We start from the raw sequence: 22,928 nt of genomic DNA on the forward strand, positions 1-22,928 counted from the left end.
TTTATTATCTTGATATTTAGTGAGAGAGATCATCTTATAATGCTACCGTCGCGATCTAAGCAAAATAAGATGCATAAAGGATTAACATCACATGCAATTCATAATGTGTGATATGATATGGCCTTTCTTCTTGTGATTTTGATCTCCATCTCCAAAGAACGGACATGATCTCCATCATCACCAGCATGACGTCAAGGTCAGTGGTGCTGCTTCATGGTTGTCCACTTATAGCTACTATAATAACTACTTGAAATAAAGCTATTACATGATGAATAGACACGCATGTCTTTAACAAAAATTAAAGACAACCATTAGGCTCCTGCCGGTTGCCATAATACAACAATGAACATCTCATACATCAAATATAATCATCATCACATGGCCATATCACATCACCAAACCCCGCAAAAACAAGTTAAATGCCTCTAATTTGGTTTGCATATTTTACGTGCTTTAGGGTTTTCGAGTGAGATCCAATCTACCTACGAACATGAACCACAACGGTGATACTAGTGTTGTCAATAGAAGATTAGATTGAATCTTCACTATGGTGGGAGACCAGACACCCGCAAAGCCACTTATGCAATACAAGTTGCATGTCAAGCGTGGATCAAGTCTCATGAGACGCGGTCATGTAAAGTTAGTCCGGGCCGCTTCATCCCACCATCCCGCAAGATGCAAAGTACACTAACTAAAAACAACAAGAGCATCAACGCCCACAAAACCATTGTGTTCTACTCGTGCAACCGATCTATGCATAGACACGGCTTTGATACCACTGATGGGTTCGTAGCATGGAAAACAAAAAATTTATACCGCAAGAACGAATACCACCAAGATCTTATCTACCATATCTGAGCAACGAGATAGATGAGAGGCATACCCTCAAATATCAGAAGTGTTAACGAGATCAAATCTCGTGGATGATGTAGTCGTACTCTTTCCGAACTCAAGTTCGAGATGTAGTCCTTCTAGTGCTGCAAGCGGGCAGCACCTCCGTACTCGGTCACACGTACGGTGTCGATGAAGACGTCCTCTCCTCGTTCCAGCGAGCAGCGGATGTAGTAGATCCTTCTCGGAATCCCAACAGCACGACGGCGTGGTGGTGGTGGTGGAGAAGATTTCCTGCAGGGCTTCGCCAAGCCGGTACAAGAGCAAGGACAAAGAGAGGATGGTGGCTAAGGTTTCTTAGTTCTTGGACCCCTAGCACCCTTGCTACTCCCCTCCTTATATAGGGGAGTGAGCAGCCATGGGATGCCTTGACCCTTACCTTTCCTCCTTGGGCCGCCCACAAAAGGGCAAACTTGACCCTCAAGTTTCGGGGAAACTTAGCCCTTAAGTTATGGAAACTTGTCCCTTAAGCTTGCTTGGGGTTTGGCTGGTTAGCATGGTGCGCCCAGCCCATTTAGGCTAGGCAGCACCTCTTCGGCCCATGTGGCCCCTCCCGAGGTGGTGGGCCCATCGGTGGCCCACTAGAACCTTCTAGAAGCTCTGGTCAAAATATCGATATTTTTTCCGAACCTCAGAAGGCGACTTCCCTTATATGAATCTTATTCTCCGGACCATTCCGGACCTCCTCGTGATGTCCTGGATCCCATCCGGGACTCCGAATAACATTCAGTCTCCATCTCATATTCCATATCTACTTAAACAACATCGAACCTTAAGTGTGTCACCCTACGGTTCGTGAACTATGCAGACATGATCGAGACTCTTCTCCGATCAATTACCAATAGCGGGACCTAGAGATCCATAATGGCTCCCACACATTCAGCGATGACTTAGTGATCGAATGAACCATAAACATACGATACCGATTCCCTTTGTCACGCGATACTTTACTTGTCCGAGGTTCGATCATCGGTATCTTCATACCTAGTTCAACCTCGTTACCGACAAGTACTCTTTACTCGTACCGTGGTATGTCATCTCTTGTGACCCAGTCACATGCTTGCAAGCTAATTAGACGACATTCCACTGAGAGGGCCCAGAGTATATCTATCCTTCATCGGGATGGACAAATCCCACTATTGACCCATATGCCTCAACTCACACTTTCCAAATACTTAATCCCATCTTTATAACCACCCATTTACGCAATGGCGTTTGATGTAATCAAAACATCCTTCCGGTGTAAGTGATTTACATGATCTCATGGTCGAAGGACTAAGTAACTATGTATCGAAAGCTTATAGCAAGTTGAACTTAATGACTTGATCTCATGCTACGCTTATATGGGTGTGTGTCCATTATATCAGTCACCCAATGACATAACTTTGTTATTAATAACATCCAATGTTCATGATCACGAAACCATGATCATCTATTAATCAACAAGCTAGTTATACAAGAGGCTTACTAGGGACTTCGTGTTGTTTACATAACACACATGTATCAATGTTTCGGTTAATACAATTATAGCATGTATGCAAACATTTATCATAAACACAAAGATATTATAATAACCACTTTATTATTGCCTCTTGGCCATATCTCTAACAATTATAGCATGGGGTGTAAACATTTATCATGAACACTAAGATATAACAATAACTAATTTATTATTGCCTCTCGGGCATATCTCCAACAGTCTCCCACTTGCACTAGAGTCAACAGTCTAGTTTACATTTGTAAAGATATAACACCTTGGCCTTCTGGTGCTTATCATGTTTTGCTCACGGGAGAGGTTTCAGTCAATGAATCTGACACGCTCGGAAACGTATGTATTTTGCAATTTATTTGCGTCTCCACGCATCACTCATTTTTCAAATGAGTCAGCATTAATCGTATATGCTTAGTCTTCTGGTGGAACCTTAATTCCGCGGTCTGAAATATGTCACTAATATTGTCACACACAATATAGCTTCAAAATTCTGACAGTATCGAAACTACACCAAGGTCTCAAAGAAGTCCTCGACTCAAACACTCTTGGTCATTGTCAAAACAATGATATACTCTGCATTCGTTTGTAGAATCCGTCACAATATTTAGAACTCATCTAAATCTAGCATAGACTTCTTCTAGCTCATTGTGCTACCTATTAATGAACACTTAGCCTAATTGAGATCGAAATTTATTTTTATATGTGACCAAACTAATATCGGTGCAACGCCTTACATCGATTTGTTTGTCATTACCTCATACAAAACTATATATCCTTGGCTCTTCCAAAGTACTCAAGGATATTCTTACTGTTGTCCAACGATCATCACATGAATCATTCTGGTATATGCTCCTAACTCTTTAGAGCACAGGATATCTGATTGTGTACATATTATTCGTGATCTAAAATCACTCATATGTTTTTACTCATTGAGTGTCAAATATACTCAAGTCTTGTTAAACCTTCACATGAAAAGAACACCTTATTAATGTTTTCGTATTGAACTATTTTAATATCCATTCTATGTACTTTGACTTAAACTTACTATGCGATTCAATCTATCTTCATAGATCTTGACGCTAAATATGTTTTAGTCAATATCCTTTCATTGAAGTTAATTCACAATGAAACCTTTTAAACACATCAAGTACATAATTACATCATTTATAATCAATAATATGTCATCCACATATAATATTATAACTATGTCTCAGCGCTCCCACTTAATTTCTTGCAAATGCAAGCATCTTCATCGTTTCTGATGAAATCAAAACTCTTTGATTATTTCATCCGGTGAAGATTCCAACTCCGTGATACTTACTTCATCCAATTGAAGTTTGTATACCTATCTAGTATTCCACGGACTAGCAAAACCCTTGGTTTGTATCTAGTATACATCCTTTATACACACTTCTGGTAATGAATGTATTTCTTCCATCCTACTATCATATCTCATAAAAGAAATATGTAGCGATTACTAGAATAATCCACATAGACTATAAGCATCACTATAGAAGATCTAATAGTACTTTCTTATCGTAGTCAACTTCTTTGAACTTTGTTGTAAACAACTTTTCGACAAGTCGAGCTTCTTCAAGGATATTGCATCCAAGTCCATCAATTTTATAGATCATTTTACTTTCAAAAATTATTCACCTATCTTGGATTTCATGGCACTTAGCCATTTAACGGAGTCAGGGCCCATCACAGCTTCTTTGTATGTAGTTGGTTTATTATTGTTCAAAATCAATCCTTTGTCCACAAATAATTTATTTGATCACAAAGTAAACCATACCTACAAGGTTCAATAGGTACTTCGATCTCCATGACTATAACACTTTGTAGTCATGGGAGCCATGATTGTCGTGGCCGCTTCCGGAACCATTTCCGATGTTGCACTACTCTGATCATCATGCTCAGGTTCATAAACCTTATCAAGTTCCATTGTCCTCCCACTCAAATACTTCGCTAGAAAACAATTTCTTGGAAATAAGAAAGTAACATTAACAAACACTTTTGTCTTTGACTTCATAGTGGAAAGAATTCTCAATTTGTTCTTTGGGACAACAACAAAGACATTCATCTCGTTTTGGTTGTAAACTCATTTGCTTATGCTACGCATACCAAAAATTTAAGAAAGGACTATTAGGGTTTATACCCATGCCATAACTCGTATGGTGTCATTTCAACGGATTATGATGATGCTCTATTTAATGTAAAAGCGGTAGTCTCTAAAGCATAATCCACAAAAATATAATGGCGTTATTTTATTTTATATCATCATTAACCCAACAAGGTTTGGATACGTCTCTCGGATACTCCATCATCACTATGATACTCCAAGAAACGTGAGTTGTAGAACAATTTCATAACTCTCTTAGATGTTCGCTAAAAGTCGTGATTCAAATATTTCCACCATGATCCAATCATAGATATTTGACTTTTCTATTACGATGATTTCTACTTCATGGTGAAATTTATTTGAATCTATTCAAATGTTTCAAACTTCTTTCTTATTGAATATATCCTTATATATACACTCAATTCATTGTTGGAAGTTTTCATGAAGTAGAGGAATCTTACGCACACAACTATGCCTAAGAACCATATACATCATCATGTATGTTTCCACAAAGCTAGTTAACCGTTCAACTCTTGGCCTATGAACAGTATTTCAGTCATTCTCTTGAGAAGAGATTTGCAAGCGCCGAACGATTCAAAAATCGAATGACTCCAAAAATCCATTTGCATGGAGTTTCTTCATGTGTTCCTTTCTAACATGACCTAAATGGCGGTTTCACAAATAAGTGGAATTCACATCATTTGCCTTATGGCATTTTAGCGTTAGTGTTATGCATGTGTGTTTCACCATAAAAATTTATAATAACTTATCCATCGTACATGGAATACTGTCATAATTTGAACAACTCATTGTTTTTATTTGACCAGAACAAAATAACAATTATAAGGTTCTTTATTATAAATCTGAAGGGCTAGGTAGAATGCCAACGACGAACATAATAACTCTTTATTTTTGTTCCAGACGTGCATTATCACCACATTCCTTGTCAGTCACTTAGGCCATAATATTCTTTTATTGCGTTGTGTTGTATGACATCTCATACCAACCAATATGGTACAAATACCTAAGAATTTCATTATGTGACCAAACGAAGGATACATTCATAACATGTATATCATCTATATACACCTGAACTAGACTTTCTAGTCTTTTCTTTCTTTCTGCCAAAAACTTTTGTAGTTTCCTTTTTGGCTTTCCTCATTATTCAGAAAACACTTCAACATCAATAACTTCTAGGTTTGTTGGTCAAATACCAATATCCTTGAGGTTCTTACTTTAAAGTTGATCATCACATGACAAGTGTTCCGAATTTAACTATTAGTAACATTTTAATGTGATGAACAATTTCACTCATAAATTTTATCCATCAAATCATGACATCTTTCCGAGACCATGTCTATACATGCTAGGCTCGTAAAGTTTAACCTCAGTATTCGCATGTGCAAATCTGGTTTGCACCCGTTGTATGCACACGTAGAATCTATAACACCCGATCATCACATGATGCTTCGAAACGACGAGTCTTAGCAACAGTGCATACTAAAGACAATCACTTCATGGATATGCGAATATCGTAAGTGCCCAACTAGTTGGAGGATCGGGACGCCTAGCGTCTTCAACCTTCGTACATTCTCATAAAACTTATGAGTTTATGTAGTCTCACTACATTATATTCTATCATCTTGCAATAAGGTCTTAGATATCACATATATCTCATACCTCGCTTATTTCTGAAAACAAAATTTCCAGCTCCTTACTTTTCAAACGGATTTGAACTTCAAGTTTTACGGAGACAAGATGATTTTAGGTACTAATTGAAACCATTGCTCTTTGAATTAGCAATGTGAGGTTTACCAAAAGTTTGCAATAGGACTTAATCATTTCTTGATTCTTTAACAATACGGTACCAGTCCGTAAAGTTACTTGTCAGACTTAACAGTGTTTCTATCTCAGTTACAAGACTAGCGGATGGTAGATAATGAATGCCAATTCTACGATTTAATTAAAAATACTATTCAGACTATGTTCATGATAATTAGTTCAAGTTTTAATCTAATTACTAATGAACTCCCACTTAATACAACATCCCTCATAGTTGTTTAGTGGCACACGATCCATCATCACTACACCAAATCCGATCATCATGTGAGATGATGTAGCTTTAATGGTGAACATCAACATGTTGATCATATCATCCATATGACTCGTGTTCAACCTTTCGGTTTCCTGTGTTCAGAGGCCATGTCTGTATATGCTAGGCTCGTCAAGCAAACCCAAGTATTTCCGCGTGTGCAAATGGCTTACACCCGTTGTATTTGAACGTAGAATCTATCACATCCGATCATCACGAGATGCTTCAAAACGACGAACTTTAGCAATGGTGCATACGAGGGGAGAACACTTAATTATCTTGATATTAATGTGAGGGATCATCTTATAATGCTACCGTCGCTATCTAGGCAAGATAAGATGCAAAATGGACTAACATCACATGCAATTCATAATATGTGATATGATATGACCTTTCTTCTTGTGCTTTTGATATCCATCTCCAAAGCACACAAGCATGATCTTCATCATCACCAGCATTGCACCAAGGTCCATGGCGCCGCTTCATGGTTGTCCATCACTTATAGCTACTATAATAACTACTTGAAATAAAGGTATTACATGATAATTAGACACGCAGGTCTTAACAAATTTAAAGACAACCATTAGGCTCCTGCCGGTTGCTATAATATAATAATGATCATCTCATACATCAAATATAGTCATCATCACAAAGCCATATCACATCACCAAACCCTGCAAAAACAAGTTAGAGGCCTCTTATTTGGTTTGCATATCTTACGTGGTTTAGGATTTTCGAGTAAGATCCAATCTACCTACAAATATGAACCACAACGGTGATACTAGTGTTGTCGATAGAAATAGTAAATTGAATCTTAACTATGGTGAGATAGACAGACACCCGCAAAGCCAATTATGTAATACAAGTTGCATGTCAAGCGTGGAGCAAGTCTCATGAGACACGGTCATGTAAAGTTAACCCGGGCCGCTTCATCCCACCATCCCGCAAGATCAAAGTACACATAACTAAAGACAACAAAAGCATCAACGCCCACAACTCATTGTGTTCTACTCGTGCAACAGATATATGCATAAACACGGCTTTGATACCACTGATGGGTTCGTTGCATGGAAAACAAAAAATTCTACCGCGAATAAGAACAAATCCAAGATCCAATCTAGGAGAAGGCAAGATCTAATATATGAAGATCGGAGCAACAAGAGAGATGAGAAACTAACCCTCGAAAACCCAAAGCCTTACGAGATCAAATCTCGTGGTTGATGTAGTCGATCGTTCTGGTGCTGCAATCCGGCATCACTTCCGTACTCGGTCGCACGTACGGTGTCTATGAAGTCCTTCCTCTACCCGTTCCAGCGGGCAGCGGATGTGTGGTAGATCCCTCGAAATCCCAGCAGCACGACGGCGTGGTGGTGGTGGTGGTGGAGGAGAAAAAAAAGTGCAGGGCTTCGCCAAGCCGGTACAGAGTCGTGGTGGAGGAGAGAGGGGCGGCCAGGGTTAGGGTTTCAAGGTGATGCGCCCCCTGCCCCCTCCCCTCTTTATATAGGGGGGAGGTCGGTTTGGGTGGCCCCCCAACGCCCCAAACCCATCTAGGGCCGGCGGCCAAAGGGGGGAAGTTTTCCTCCCCCCAAGTTGATCCCCCTTAGGGTTTTGGGGAACCCTAGTGGGCTTGCCGACTTGGGCCTTGAGGGGCATGTTCCCCTGGCCCATTAGGGCTAGGCTGCACCCCCTCGGCCCATGTTGGCCCTCCTAGGGTCTTGAGCCCCTTGGTGGACCCCCTGGAACCTTCTAGAACCTTCCTGGTCTTCCACCGGAAAAATCCCGAACTTTTCTGAAACCTAGAAATCAACTTCCCTTATATGAATCTTATTCTCCGGACCATTTCGGACCTCCTCGTGATGTCCTGGATCCCATCCGAGACTCCGAACAAAATTCGGTATCCATCTCATATTCCGAAGCTACTATACAACATCGAACCTTAAGCGCGTCACCCTACGGTTCGTGAACTATGCGGACCTGATCGAGACTCCTCTCCGACCAATAACCAATAGAGGGACCTGGAGATCCATAATGGCTCCCACACATTCAGCGATAAATTAGTGATCGATTGAACCATTAACATATGATACCGATTCCCTTTGTCACGCGATACTTTACTTGTCCGAGGTTCGGTCATCGGTATCTCCATACCTAGTTCAACCTCGTTACCGACAAGTTCTCTTTACTCGTACCATGGTATGTCATCTCTTGTGACCTTGTCACATGCTTGCAAGCTAATTAGACGACATTCCATCGAGAAGGCCCAGAGTATATCTATCCGTCATCGGGATGGACAAATCCCACTTTTGATCCATATGCCTCAACTCATACTTTCCAAATACTTAGTCCCATCTTTATAACCACTCATTTACGCAGTGACGTTTGATGTAATCAAAGTACCCTTCTGGTGTAAGTGATTTACATGATCTCATGGTCAAAGGACTAGGTTACTATGTATCGAAAGCTTATAGCAAGATGAACTTAATGACTTGATCTTATGCTACGCTTATTTGGGTGTATGTCCATTATATCATTCACCCAATGACATAACCTTGTTATTAGCAACATCCAATGTTCATGATCAGGAAACCATGATCATCTATTAATCAACAAGCTAGTTTTACAAGAGTCTTACTAGGGACTCTGGTTGTTTACACAACACACATGTATTAATGTATCCGGTTAATACAATTGTAGCATGGGGTGTAAACATTTATCATGAACACTAAGATATAACAATAACTAATTTATTATTGCCTCTCGGGCATATCTTCAACACTCATCCTTTCGGCTGTTTCGAGTTTTGGAAAGGATCAACCAAGATTTCTATGTTCCTTAAAGCAAAGTATCTCCATGACATGTACATTTGTACCATGCATCTCTGGTATTTGTGTTTTGTGCAATTAATTAACCTAAACATTGGTGTTTTCTGCAAAAAATATTTTGAGTTGTGGTTTTCTCCAACAAAAGCTCCAACAGTTGGTATTATGTGCAATTTCCTCATTGATAGCTTCCCCTTTCAAAAATAGATAAAAGCTCATGTTCTCGCTCGGTGGCTGTTGTCAAGGGTGGCGGAATGGACGGGAGTTTTGGTGGCAGTGGCAGAGTGGCCTCCTAAGAGCAAGTATACTTACATCAGCTGGCTATACAAATTAAATATTATATTTTTATTGAGTTGGAAGAAAGAGAAGACGAGAGAGAAGATAAACCAGCTCTTAGCTAAGAGTCAGCTACTAGACAATATTGTGACAGTTTGAGGTGGATCATCTATTGATAAAGTACTACATTTTTATATCTACTTATTATATATCTTAGCTACAAGATTGGTTATATATGACATGACAATGTGATACAGACAACAGTTTGCTCTACTATTATTTTTTGCTTAAGTCGCCTTACCGTGGCTCAGGGGACTTAAGACTACTGAAATTTAGGTCTTAACTTATAAGACTCGGGAAAGTATTAATAAAGGTAGTTGTGGTATATTCTAGTAGTTAAATTACTATCTGAACTATGGAACACAGCTGCTTTATGCAAACACCCTTTTGGCCTTCTACGGATCAGGGGACTTTAAACTACGCTCTATAGCCTGAAAGAACATAGTTCATAATGAATATATCGAAATATATTGAGTGTATTTCTCCATCAGTTTTGATATTTGCATAAATACTGATCACGGTTTGTAGACAATACCCAACAAATATAAGTTGGAGGAAAACCTTAGAAATATTGGAGGACTGCAAAAGTATTTTTCTTTGAACAAAGAGAAATCCCTTGCTTGCACTAAGGTTCAGAGAAAAAATTCTAACCGTTACATATAGAACATAAAGATTAGGGCCCAATCTTTTATAGAACTTCATATTCTTCTTCTTCCGTGACACACCTGTTCAAAAAAAATTAAAGAGAAATGGAAACCTTGCACCAATAGATCAATAAGAATTAGAAAATACCAAATTTCACAGCAAAGTAGGTATTATTGTAGGTAATTTTACCCCTATTATTTATTCATAGCACACTAATTTACAGCTCCATCTGCTTCTCCTTAAATAGTACACACAGTGATATTAGTTAGAATTTTCATCAAACACCTTATAAGTACACACAAAAACGGATTTTCGCAAACAAATATGCGATTATCTCGGTACATTTAAGAGAGAGAACCTGATGGTCTCAGTTTTTTGTCCAAGCTTGTGCTTCTTGAGTATTGACACATGGACTTCTGTAAGCAGGAGACTTTCAATCTTTTCCTTTTCCATTTCTTGAACGGAGTCATGGTTTTATTCTTCGTGAGAACTCTGACATGTCACACAATCATTATTGCCTCCTCCCACCATACCTATGGAATACGGCTACTTTATCGGTTGTATCAGACTAGCCTCGTAAGTCGCTGCCGCGACTCGAGCGACTTTGGACTACTGGAATTTAAGGTCTTGACTATAAGACCTGGGCACTATTAATAAAAGTAGTTGTGGTATATTCCAGTAAAGTTAACTTACTATCTACTATTAGTATGTAATACAACTACGTTATCTTTATGCAAATATTTTTTGTGCCTCGTACGGCTCAGAGGACTTTGAACTTGCTCTATAGCCTAAAAGGACGTAATTCGTGATGAATATATCGAAATATATTACTCCTCCATGATTTCTGATATCTGCATAAAATTGTTGGTACATTCAGTTGAATAAAAGTTTGAATTTTGTAGAGTTAACTTACACCACACTATCTGAATTAACGTGTTCCAACATTTGTCTGAGAGAGCTTGTCTGATCTGATTCTCAAATTCGCTTCACAAAGTATGAATGCATTTTCAACCACGCATTTATTTCTCATGAAAGTACAGATACATTTTGCTGCAAGGTAGCAATTTCAAGAACTACTGTGAGCCATCTTCTCCATCTTGATATAGCCTGACAAAGATTCAGCCACTGCAGCCAAAATTGCAGTACTGACCATAGCTTCAAGCTCGGGATGGCCATCATCGATCTCATACTCAATAGTTGATCTTATCACCGAAGACCTAAGCCCTTTCCCAATGATCTCACACCTGACCATGTAGTAGAGGAACCCGAGCTTCATAATGTCTCCGTCGATTGACTCTGCTTCCTTGATGTAGTTTTCATTGTCAACTTTGGTAAGTTTCTCCGTGTAGGTCTCTAGCCCAGGAATACCTAGCAAGAAGCAAACTGTTATTGCATATAAATATACATCCACCAGCTTGAGTAGTATGCAATATTGGTCTCAGAATCTCACCGGGAGCAAATGTCAGCCGCCAAATTGTGCCGACATCACCATCTCCACTGGCGAGCTCAGCCTTTGCGAAGATGTGCGGAAGCAATTCAGGCACCAACTCTCCCACACGAAGCGTGCCATATACTTCCCATAGCTCAGAGGCTGGGACATCAGTCTCGAACTCATGGCTCTGGCTTCCCTTCATCGCCCTTCCTTGGCCGCACTGGCCACCAACAAGCTGAAGCAGCTCAGGGTGTGAATATGTACAACTGAAAAGCTCTCTATATATTGTGAACACGTACGATTTCTATCCTTACATGGAATCTCAAGTATTGAGATGCTACGGCATGTCGCACCAATAAGGAAGCACCTATTTTTGCTTGGAATTATACTATTGTCCCTGTCTATAAAAAGATGTCGAAAGTCTGTCTAAATTTGAATGTATCTTTTCAGAATATAGATATATCCCAATTTGGACAAACCTAAGGACGGAGGAAGTACTAAAAGTTAAGCATATGCCTAGACCAGATGACGAATTGATTCCCCTAAAAGTCTTTAATTTCTCGTTTCAAAAGAATATATTTCTTGAGAGTCGAAAGACACCTCTGGTCTGCTACATTGCATTTATATACATTGTTTGCCGACTGCAGGTTCATTAGCATGAAATCATTTGTATGATAATGTGATCCTCGCCTGCTGCCGTCTCAAAAAATATAAAAGATGCCCATCAACAAGAAGCCGGCTGCCCTTTATGTACTATCTTATTGTCCCGAGAGACTGCAATTTTTTGTCTTGTAGCATCTTGAATATTGAATACAGTTAAGTAACGCTAGTTGTCAGTACATGGATTAGCATGGGGCGTGTTAATTGGATATTATATATTAAAAAATTTCTAAGTCATTTGTAGTATTTAGATCTAGTTTAGCATATAACTCGGTTGAACAGACTATAATTTCAAGCGATGGTATTGATCTATTTGAAAATATAACTATGAATTTTGAATCTATGTTCACCATTAGTTTGTATCACTACTGATCCATTTGAAAACAATTATTTCTACTCGTCCCTAAGAAAGAGGGGTCCAAATTGTTCTCTCGCTTCCTCCCAATAAGTATGATCAACACCATCGAAGAGTGTTGCCAAAATGATTGGCTCTGGAGTCTGGACTTGCAACTCCTATGAATTATGAAAGATGCATCCACGATATATTCTTAACTTCGCCAAGCAGTTTGAACTCACCAACAAACCAACCTTTCTTCTCAAAATTAACATCAAGGTGTTTCCTTGATTGGCTGGGGTTACCTCCTAAACCTTATACAGCGGTGTAGAATTCTATCAAGTAGGGGATGCCTATCTCGAGGGTCGTTGGTTGGCCGAGAACCTGCTAAAGCAACACCTTTTTTTTTTGTTGCGGGGAAAGAATGGCTTATAGAGTGAAAACTTTTCTGCTTACACTGTTGCTACAGAGCAACGACAGGTCAGTTTCACTTTCTCTCAGCCACCTCTCGAAAAGGCCAGAAATAAAAGTTTGTGATATGAGCCAAAAATTGAACAACACGCATGGAAGCAATACAAAAGATATGATGCAACTAATGCACAAGCAATATTCAGAATGCACTACCAAGTAAATAAATCAGTCAGATAGCTGAGAGCATCTCCAACAGGCGCGCTATATAGGCCGCGCGGCATAAAAACGTCCGATATAGCGCGCGCGGGACAGAATCAGGCGCTCCAGCAGGCGCGGTAAACGGCGCGGTGCTGTAAAATTTTTAGGGCGCGCGGCGTTTTGCACAATCCGGAGCGGCATATCCGGCGCGTCGGCTACAGCCGCGCGGCATCGCTCGTCCAACCGCGAAAAATCCCCGCGCTGAAACTTCCTCCCCGCGTCGCTGCCCCGAGCCCAATCCGTCGTCTCCGCGCGCCGCCGGCGATCCCGACGATGGACGACCCCTCCGGCAACCCGCCGACCCCTCCCTACTCTGTCACACCCTCCGCCGCCGCCGCCACTTCCGCCGCGCCGGCGCCAAACCCTAGCGGCGGCGCCGACGCCGGAACCCAACGGACTGGCCGCGCGGGCGGCTGTTCGTCCCGCCGCGCGGGCACTACACGCAGCGCTGCCGCGGCGCGGATGGCCGCGCGAGGCACCGGCAACGCGCGGCCCGCGCCGAGGAGGGGGAAGGCGCCGTCAACGAAACGGCCTCACGTCGGCCCCGCCGCCGTCGCGCCACCGAAGAAAGCGAAGGCGCCCGTCCCCCGCCGACGGCCTCCTCCTCCGGCGCCGAACCGGGCGCCTTCTCCTCCTCCTCCTCCGCCGACCCAGCCGACGCCTCCGTCCGAGCAACCGCGCGGCGCACATATGGTGGATGGTGAAATGCCCGAGAGGTAAAAAACACTTCTTTTTTGTCGAATTGTGGTTTAGATGCATACCTAGCCGATGGTAATGAATTTCATTGCAATGTAGAGTGGATGATGCGGCATTCATGGAGACAATGAATGTTGGATCCTCGTTCTTGCATGACGATGAAGCCGCCTATGGGGAGGAGGAATATGAGGATGTAGATGAGGAAGGAGAAGGGTTGATTGAACCTCGCCCTCCCGGCCGGGCCGCCAACTACACCATAGCGGAGGACAAGTTGCTTTGCAAGACGTGGTTGACAATTGGAATGGATCCAACAACCGGTACCGATCAAACAAGAGAAACATATTGGATGAGGATGACGGAGTACTTCAATACAAACACAAGTGGGATCGAGCGAACCATGCGCTCACTTCGGTCCCGTTGGTCCGGTATCAACACCGATTGCCAAAAATGGGCGGGCGTGCAAGCCAACATCGATGTTCTCAATCCGAGTGGCACTAATGAGAATGATAGGGTAAGTGACTCTACTATGTTCACCATATGGCTCATATGAGAAGAATACGGTTGTACTTCATATGGCTCATCTATTTTCTTTTGCGCATATGTGTAGAACTCCATGGCTCAAGGATTGTTTAGGGATGTGGGAAAGAAGAACAAGAAAGGCAACAAGATTCTTGGCAAGCCATTCACCTTGCATCATTGCTATGAAGTGCTAGGGAATGAAGAGAAGTGGAAGACGCGCGGCAAGTTGGATGCGGCAACTATGGCGGCCAATGCTACCGGTGATGCAACAATCATCGATGATGATTCAAGTGATGAAGGGAAGAAGAGAAGCTCCACTCCTCACTCCATCAACAATGGGCGGAGGAATGTGCCCGGTAGGAAGACCGCCAAGGAAATGAAGGGAAGGAAGGCCGGAGATGATGACATTGCCATGGCTATGGAGAGGATTGCAAATGCAAGGTTGCAAGCAAATGAAGATAGAAAGATGCAACGAAACTTGGAGAAAGAGGCTATGGATGCTATTGAAGCTAGGAGAGCCGCTTTGGAGGAGAGGATTGCCGCCAACGAGGAGAGGAAGTTGGCTTTGGAGGAGAAGAGGCAAGCCACCGAGGAGCATGCACGCCTAGCGGAGGAGGAGAGGAAGCTTTTCTTGATGGATACTTCCCATATGGATGAGAGGCAAAAGGAGTACGTCAACCTTCTTCGCGATGAAGTGTTGGCCAAAAAGAGATTGTTGCTAGCCAACATGAACACTTCCACCACCGGCATGTTTGGAGGAGGCATGTTTGGAGGAGGCATGGGAGGCATGGGCGGCATGGGAAGCATGCCCATGCCCACCATGGGAGGCATGGGCGGCATGGGAAGCATGCCCATGCCCTCCATGGGAGGCATGGCCGGCATGGGAAGCATGCCCATGCCCTCCATGGGAGGTATGGCCGGCATGGGAGGCTATGGAGGCATGGCCGGCATGGGAGGATCAAGCTATGGAGGAGTGTTTGGAGGGACCATGGGAGGCTCCGTGAGTGGTGTGTACGGGAGTATGGGAGCACCACCGGGAGGCTTCGTGTCTTCCATGAATGCTACTATTCCTCCTTCAACCCAAGATGACGAGGACGAAGAAGAAGGTGTTGACTTGGAAAATGCGGAAGTGTGATATGCATTTGTGATATGCATTGTTTCACTTTGTCCATTTGAACCATATGTCGTGTGTCATTGTTGAACTACGTCATTTTGTGTGTCCTTGTTGAACTATGTGATGTTGTTGCACTTTGTGTCATTTATTTCATGAATTGTGTCATTTCTTTCATGAATTGTGAATGCAAAATAGACTAGAAATCTGTTTTCCGCGCCCGCGCGCGCTGTATTTTGCAGCGCCTGGCGGAGGACCATTTTTCCTGCGCGCGCACGCGCTGTATTTTGCGGCGCCCGGCGGAGGAAAAAACGGCACAGCGCGCCATATCTGTTTACCGCGCGCGGATTCTTGGTTTTAGCGCGCCGCGATATAGCGCGCCTGTTGGAGATGCTCTGACAGCCCCAAACGCCAGCAACTCATCACAGTTACTCACTAGTACAGCAAGAGCATCTTTTAAGGTTCGCAATGTAACTATAGTTCAACAGAGCACATCATCATCATTCTTAAGGAAATAGCACAGTATAGCATTTCTGCAAAACTCAGGATAGAGACCTACACCGGAGAATCTTCTTGACAGGAATTAAGACCCAGACTACTGCTCAGAGAGCAAATCCTACTCACAAGAGCAACATAGATATTGATCGAACTGGCATGCAGGCAGATAGATCAAACATCCTAGTAACCACCCTTGAGATCATTGACCACATCGTAGGGAATGGGAGTGACCGTCTCAATTGTAGTACCCTCGACCATGAAGCCGGGTTTGGGGCCCAGCGGCTGCCTCTTGGTGCTGATAACCTCACCACGTGCCTTGGCCTCTGCCTTGAGTTTGTCGTTCTGGGCAATCCTCAGGCGGAACTCCTCAGCGCACCTGGATGGCTGCACATGTTCGACACGGACATGGATTCTTTTCTTGATAATGCGGTTTCCAACCTGACATAAATGGACCAGTAAATACATTAGTTCTGAACTTCACTGCATAAAGCAAGTTTTTGGTTCACTTTGATTACTACAGAACCCAATATAAACATAAGATATAAAGGAACAAAGACTGAAAACATTTCAAGCTCAATCCAAAAGCATAGATTTTCTAATGCATTACTATTAAATCAAAGAATTGAACTATTTTTATTGGCAAATAACTGACGGTTTATTTGGAATGATAAACAATTTGGAGTATGTATACCTTTATATAGTTATACTAAGTATGAACTAGAAATCAAACTAACTACGATAGTACTACATCAGACACGAGATAACAGGCACTGAAGTCAAATATATAGGACCATAGAGAATTCGTATGCAAAGCGTGGTACAAATTTTAATTGTGCCAACAAGCAAATGTCTGACTATCAGTAGTCTTATGAGCCAGCTTGTAAGGTAGTATTGAACACTACACAAGCTTATCCATGTAAAGCTGATTTAGCAATATGGTGCATGCAATAGATGTTTTAACAGTTTCAAAGCGCACAGGCAGTCAATCAATGAAGCCTAGTATTGTACAAATACATCAATAGAGAATATTAAACTGGTTACATCCTAGTTTACTAGTTATATGCAATGAAAGCAACTAAACATTTTCAGAGAATGTACAAGAAATACTGTGATCTTATATTAGTGACACACGTTCCTCTACAAACGTAACAAAATCAGCCGAAATTTCATCCGCGCACATACTGCCACCATAAAATCATCTAAGCAATACTTCGGATCTACGCAGCTGATGAGGAATCTTCTAACGAGAGGCGGTAAAGTCCTATTGCGGCTACTACGAAATCAAAAGCGCACTTGCAAAGATCTATCAAACGCAAGTCGCAACGATTCTACAAATGGGAGTCAGCTCAACCGTGTCACCATTCTGAAGCAAGATCATCCCGGTCATGGACGTTCAGTCACAAGGAACCACAGCAGTGGTACAAGCGCAAACAGGAGGGCATAAAGGGGGGATCGATCTATACCTGCTTGTTGATCTCGACGCCGATGGCGCGCTTGGTGACGTTCCACACGCGTCCGGTACGGCCGTGGTAGAACTTGTGCGGCATGCCCTTGTGTACGGCGCCGTTCACCTTGACGTCGACGTGCTCCCCGACCTTGTAGGTGCGCAGGTAGGTAGTGAGCGGGATGTAACCCTTCTTCCTGAACCCGCGCGCGAACAGGTCGCGCGTCCGCGACCGCAGACCATGGCCGGCCGGCATCCTGCTTTGCTTCGCGCGTCGGCGGCGGCGGGAGTAGGGCGGACGGTGTGGGGGAAGCTAGGGTTTGGTGGGTTTGGGCATGGTTGTACTTTATAGGTCCAGCGAGGGAGGATTTGGGTGCTACTGGGCTGGGCTGGGCTTGTATGACAGGTTCTCGGCCCATTTTAGATATAGGAGAATGATAAGGGAAAACCCCATTCGCTGAATTGATTTGTTGTTCGCTAAAAAAAAACATAATTGCCGTCATTTTTTGAACTCTCAAATCTGAAGCACCTTTTTTTGGAAAATTTCATTCTAAAAATATGGAGTTCTCGATAATTTAAATTATTGAACTTTTTCAAATACATCCAAATTTAGAAGCACCCTCAAAAAATATCCAAATTTAGAAAAAAATCGACATTCTTTAACGGATGGAGTACAATATTCTTTCTGTGTAAGTACAATATTCCATCAAGTCATCAGCATTTTGTTTTAAGTTGGTTCCTTTGCAAAAAAAAAACACTATAACACTGTGGTCTTTTTCTTATCATGTTTCTAGAAAAGATAATATGAACATGGAAAGTAAATAAATATAGAATTTATAAAAACAAGATGATTTTCGTATGAGAGAAACTTCCACCTCGGTCCTCGTCCTGCTTCCATTCTTTAATTAAAAATATTATACTTCCTCTGGTTCAAAATAATTGTCCAAAAATAGATATAAACATGTTTTAGTGTGTAGATATATCTATTTTTAGGTAATTATTTTGAATCGAAGGGAGTATAATAAATAGAGACACCCAAGTATATAAAAGGAGTCAAGTTTCTTTTATTGGACGTGATGCAAACAATGCGGCGCATAGGTATGCCAAAGAAGCTCTAGGCACTTTAGATTTTATTCGCTTTGATGTAATACCTGGATTTCTCACTGATTTAATTCAGTCTGAATGTAACCACTATGTCGCATAATAAAGTAGTAATTACGATAAAAAATGAAAGCTAGAGAATAACTCTTGGAACCAAATAGTTGTTTGCACTAATTCTCTTCATTCTTTGCTTTACAAAACAGAAAATCTCACTTTATTTTTCTAAAACTAACTCTAGATATAGTTATTGAAATAAGCATAAATAAGTTTAATAAACACAAGTTTCTCCAGATCATATTCCACGAATCAGAATTAATCAGATTTGTATCATCAACATACCGTAAAATGAACGCACCTTTCGGGTCTAGATGTGGGATGAGTCAAGATGTTGGATGAGTCAACCAACTTGATTATCCACTTTTGATGCTATAAATCTCCATTGAAATGAGCCATTTCATAACTGAATAAAACGAGGAGCTGAAGATTCTGGGGATGCTTTTGGGTAATAAGAAGAGTCAACATATATATTTTTGTAGGGGGGCTAAGCTAAGCTGGGTTGTGAAGGTCGATTTGAGCTTCACAACCTGGCCAGGAGCCCTTATTTGTATGAGGTGGGCTTAGCTCTGCCCAATGGCCCGACCTAACAAACACTATCTCATATGGTAAAAGTGGGATGATGACAGATTTTCTGGGTTGCCTCACCCTACCAAACACGCCCTAGTGTTAAAAACATTAGAGAGAGGGGGGTTATCACTATCTCGCTAAACAAAATGTGCGATGCATTCATGCCACTTATGTACATATCATTTTATATGTAAAGTCTGATGCAAAAACATCTACTCCCTCTATATCGCAGATTCCATCTAAACGTGTATTATTATACAAGTATATGTAAATCTAAACAAATCCGTGACATCTAATTGGGGACCGAATGAGTATTTGGGTTTATCGTAAGCTCTTCTAAAGTTTATTTTGAAGAAAACACCAAATATCCCCTTTTGATCTTATATGTTTTCTTTATCTAATTTGCTAAAACAACTTTGTGAGAAGATAGGATAGGATGTGGAGATGCACACAGACATTTTATTTTGATTTTTTAAAGATTTTAAATATATTGAAAATGCATTTCAAATAAAATGAGGATATGCATCTAGAGCCAAAACACCGGCGTTCGATGTTCGGAAATCCATCTTTTGATCTTGAGTGCTTATGCTCCTTTTATAAATAAAAAAATTTAAAATGTCAAATCAAGAAAGTAATTTCGCATGTATAACTCCATACTCTATGTGCGCACCTAATGTTTCGCTGAAAATCGATATTTTTTTGTTCACTGTTTAAGAAAAGGCAACAATCTTATTTTTGCACCACATTTTTTTTATAAGCTGCGTCAAAAGCGAAAACTCAAAATGGAGGGTCAAGCTACATGTAGCCATTTATTTTCAAACACTTATAATTGGCTAACTTTGAAACTTTGAAAAAAAATGTACAATAAAATTCTAGAGTTAGCCAATGATGGGTTGTATGTACATGAGTTATGGTCAACAAACAATAGCAGATAGATATTTTCAACACAAAGGCTCCATCAAACGAGAGAAAGAAACATATTCTTCATAGATATAGAATGAATGTGCTTCATATGGTAACTGGGTTCACGAGTTATGGTCAACAAACAATGCGTGCTCATGGTCAAAGTTTCATAACTATCTCATCCCACACAAATCGTTTGCCTGAAGGCTCAAGGATACGGGCTCACGTTCATTTCTCACTCCTAGCCATGGAAATAAAATAGCGCGCTATTTCGGCGCTAATAGCACGCTATAGCGTTTTTAGATAGCCCATGCTACATCATTTCGGCGCTATAGCGTGCTAGCGCGCTATTAGCAATAGCATATTTTTCGTCCGACGCTATGTTGTTATGGTGCGCTATTTTTTTCCTTGCCTAGCGCTCGAGCAAAACTTGAACTCCGATCATTCGAACAGCTCGAGCGGCCATGGAACCTGTGATCGCAAGCTGAATCCCACACGCACACAAGAGAACAAACCACTTTCCCAAGTATACTCGGCACCAAGACAAAAGTCGGATGCAAGCTTGGACCCATCAGAGCATCCCCACTCGTTGGCGCTCCCCACGCCCAAATCCGGCGAAATTTTCGTCCGGATTGGATGAAGATTTGGCGTGGGGAGCGCCGAAGTTCCAGCCGTCCCCCCGGCAGGAAACCCCCAACCTCGACCATTTGACATATTTCAAACAAATTCAACATAAAATTTAACAAGTTCGGCAAACAAGATGACGAGAATTGCTGAAACAAATTCGGCGATAACAGTACAATGTTTAACAAGTGCTGAAACAAATGAAGCACACAATTTCACAATTTTTCAAACAAATTAAGACAGACTAGTTGGCGTCGGCGTTGGCGTTGCCTCGGAGCCTCCATATGTGCTCCACCCGATCATCTTGCAGCAGCTGGTGCATTGTAGAGTCTCGAATCTCCTGGCGCATAGCAATGAAGGCGGCCCATGATGGAGGCACCTGGTGATTAGGCTGTGCAAGAGGACCCTCTCTCTCATATGGTGCTTCTTGCTCAGCCAGAGGAACCGGATGCTTTCGCTCATCTTCAATAATCATGTTGTGTAGGATTGGAGATCGTCTTCACAAATGTTGCCCACTTTGGATAGATACCGTCTGCAAGGTAGTATCCTTTGTTGTAGTGCCGACCATTGATCACATAGTCCACCGGGGGAGCATGACCCTCAACAAGCTTGGAAAAGACCGGGGAGCAGTTTAGGACGTTGATGTCATTGTTGGATCCAGGCATACCAAAGAAAGAGTGCCAAATCCAAAGATCATGGGTAGCCACTGCTTCAAGTATCACGAGTGCAGCCTTTTTTGTGACCCTTGTACATTCCCTGCCACGCAAACGGACAGCTTCTTCCATTGCCAATGCATGCAGATCAATGCTTCCAAGCATCCCCGGAAAACCTCTAGCTTCATTTGTTGCAAGGATCCTCCGAGTGTCTTCGACAGTGGGTGATCTCAAGTAATAGTCCCCGAACACCTGCTATGACGTCCCTGCAGAACCGGTAGAAACAATCAAGGGCGGTGGACTCCGCCATGCGAAGATAGTCATCTGCGGTATCACCGGGAGCTCCATACGCTAGCATCCTCATAGCCACTCGTGCACTTCGCGGTGACGAAAATCCAACCAAACCGAGTGCAATCCGCCTTGCATCCGAAGTAGGGATCAAAGTGGCGGATGGCATACACAATTTCCAGAAATAGCTTCTGCTCATCCCGAAACGACGCCGGAAAACACTCTCACCGTGCAATGGATTGTCGGCGAAGTAGTCGGCGTACAACATGCGGTAGCCCTCCATTCGCTGTCTCGGCTTGCACTTCCGGCGACCTCGTGCCGACCCACCACGCCGACGAGTTGCCGGTCCGCCGTACATGCTTGCCAAGCAACCAAGGATCATCATGTGCTCCTCGTCTTGGGCGGCTCGCTGCCATCTCTTCTTGCATAAGCTCGACGAACATCTCGCTCCTCCTCTTCGTCCGAGTCCATGGCCGGCGAGGCAAATGGACGAACACCGACGGGCGTGGTCGAGGCAACCCGAGCCGCGAGCGACGACGAGCAAGCAGGCCGGAAAACGGGCCGGCGGAAGAGCGGCCGGATAGACCGTCGTCCAAACACGGCGGAATATAGGCGAGTGGGGAAGGAGTGGCGGCGCAATCTGGGCAACAAGCCGGCGGGGTGGTGCCGGCGGCGAGAGAGATACGAGGGGTGGGGGAGATTTTGAGCGACGTGGCGGTGGGGTTCGTGCGTCGAGTCACCGACGGATCGGGCCCTTCCCCGCTTTTCACTCGTCCGGAGTCCCCGAGCGCTCCCCGGGGGCCGGGGATGGCGTGGGATCGCCGGATGGATTTAGGCCCAAATCCGGACGAAAACGAGGAACCGGGGGCGCGACTGGGCCGAATTACGCCGTCCGGATGGAAAAAACGCTCGCCGGGGGCCTCGTCGGGGGGACGAGTGGAGATGCTCTCACGCTCACCATCTGCTGAAGTCCGC

General features: G+C 42.7%; 2 protein-coding genes across 2 annotated transcripts; both read right to left on the bottom strand.

Moving 5' to 3' along the window:
* Positions 1-11,463: 11,463 nt before the first annotated feature.
* LOC124647450 (norbelladine synthase-like) lies at positions 11,464-12,031 on the bottom strand. Its single transcript, XM_047187395.1, has 2 exons — positions 11,848-12,031; positions 11,464-11,765 (listed from the first exon to the last, which is right to left on the bottom strand). The coding sequence occupies exons 1-2, from the start codon at positions 12,029-12,031 to the stop codon at positions 11,464-11,466; spliced, it is 486 nt and encodes a 161-aa protein (XP_047043351.1).
* Positions 12,032-16,257: 4,226 nt separating this feature from the next.
* Positions 16,258-18,054, bottom strand: LOC124705354 (60S ribosomal protein L21-2). Its single transcript, XM_047237088.1, has 2 exons — positions 17,780-18,054; positions 16,258-16,754 (listed from the first exon to the last, which is right to left on the bottom strand). The coding sequence occupies exons 1-2, from the start codon at positions 18,014-18,016 to the stop codon at positions 16,497-16,499; spliced, it is 495 nt and encodes a 164-aa protein (XP_047093044.1). The 5' UTR covers positions 18,017-18,054; the 3' UTR covers positions 16,258-16,496.
* Between the last annotated feature and the right edge of the window lie 4,874 nt (positions 18,055-22,928).

The sequence above is a fragment of the Lolium rigidum genome, chromosome 4 (assembly GCF_022539505.1).
Source record: "Lolium rigidum isolate FL_2022 chromosome 4, APGP_CSIRO_Lrig_0.1, whole genome shotgun sequence".
Classification (NCBI taxonomy): domain Eukaryota; kingdom Viridiplantae; phylum Streptophyta; class Magnoliopsida; order Poales; family Poaceae; genus Lolium; species Lolium rigidum.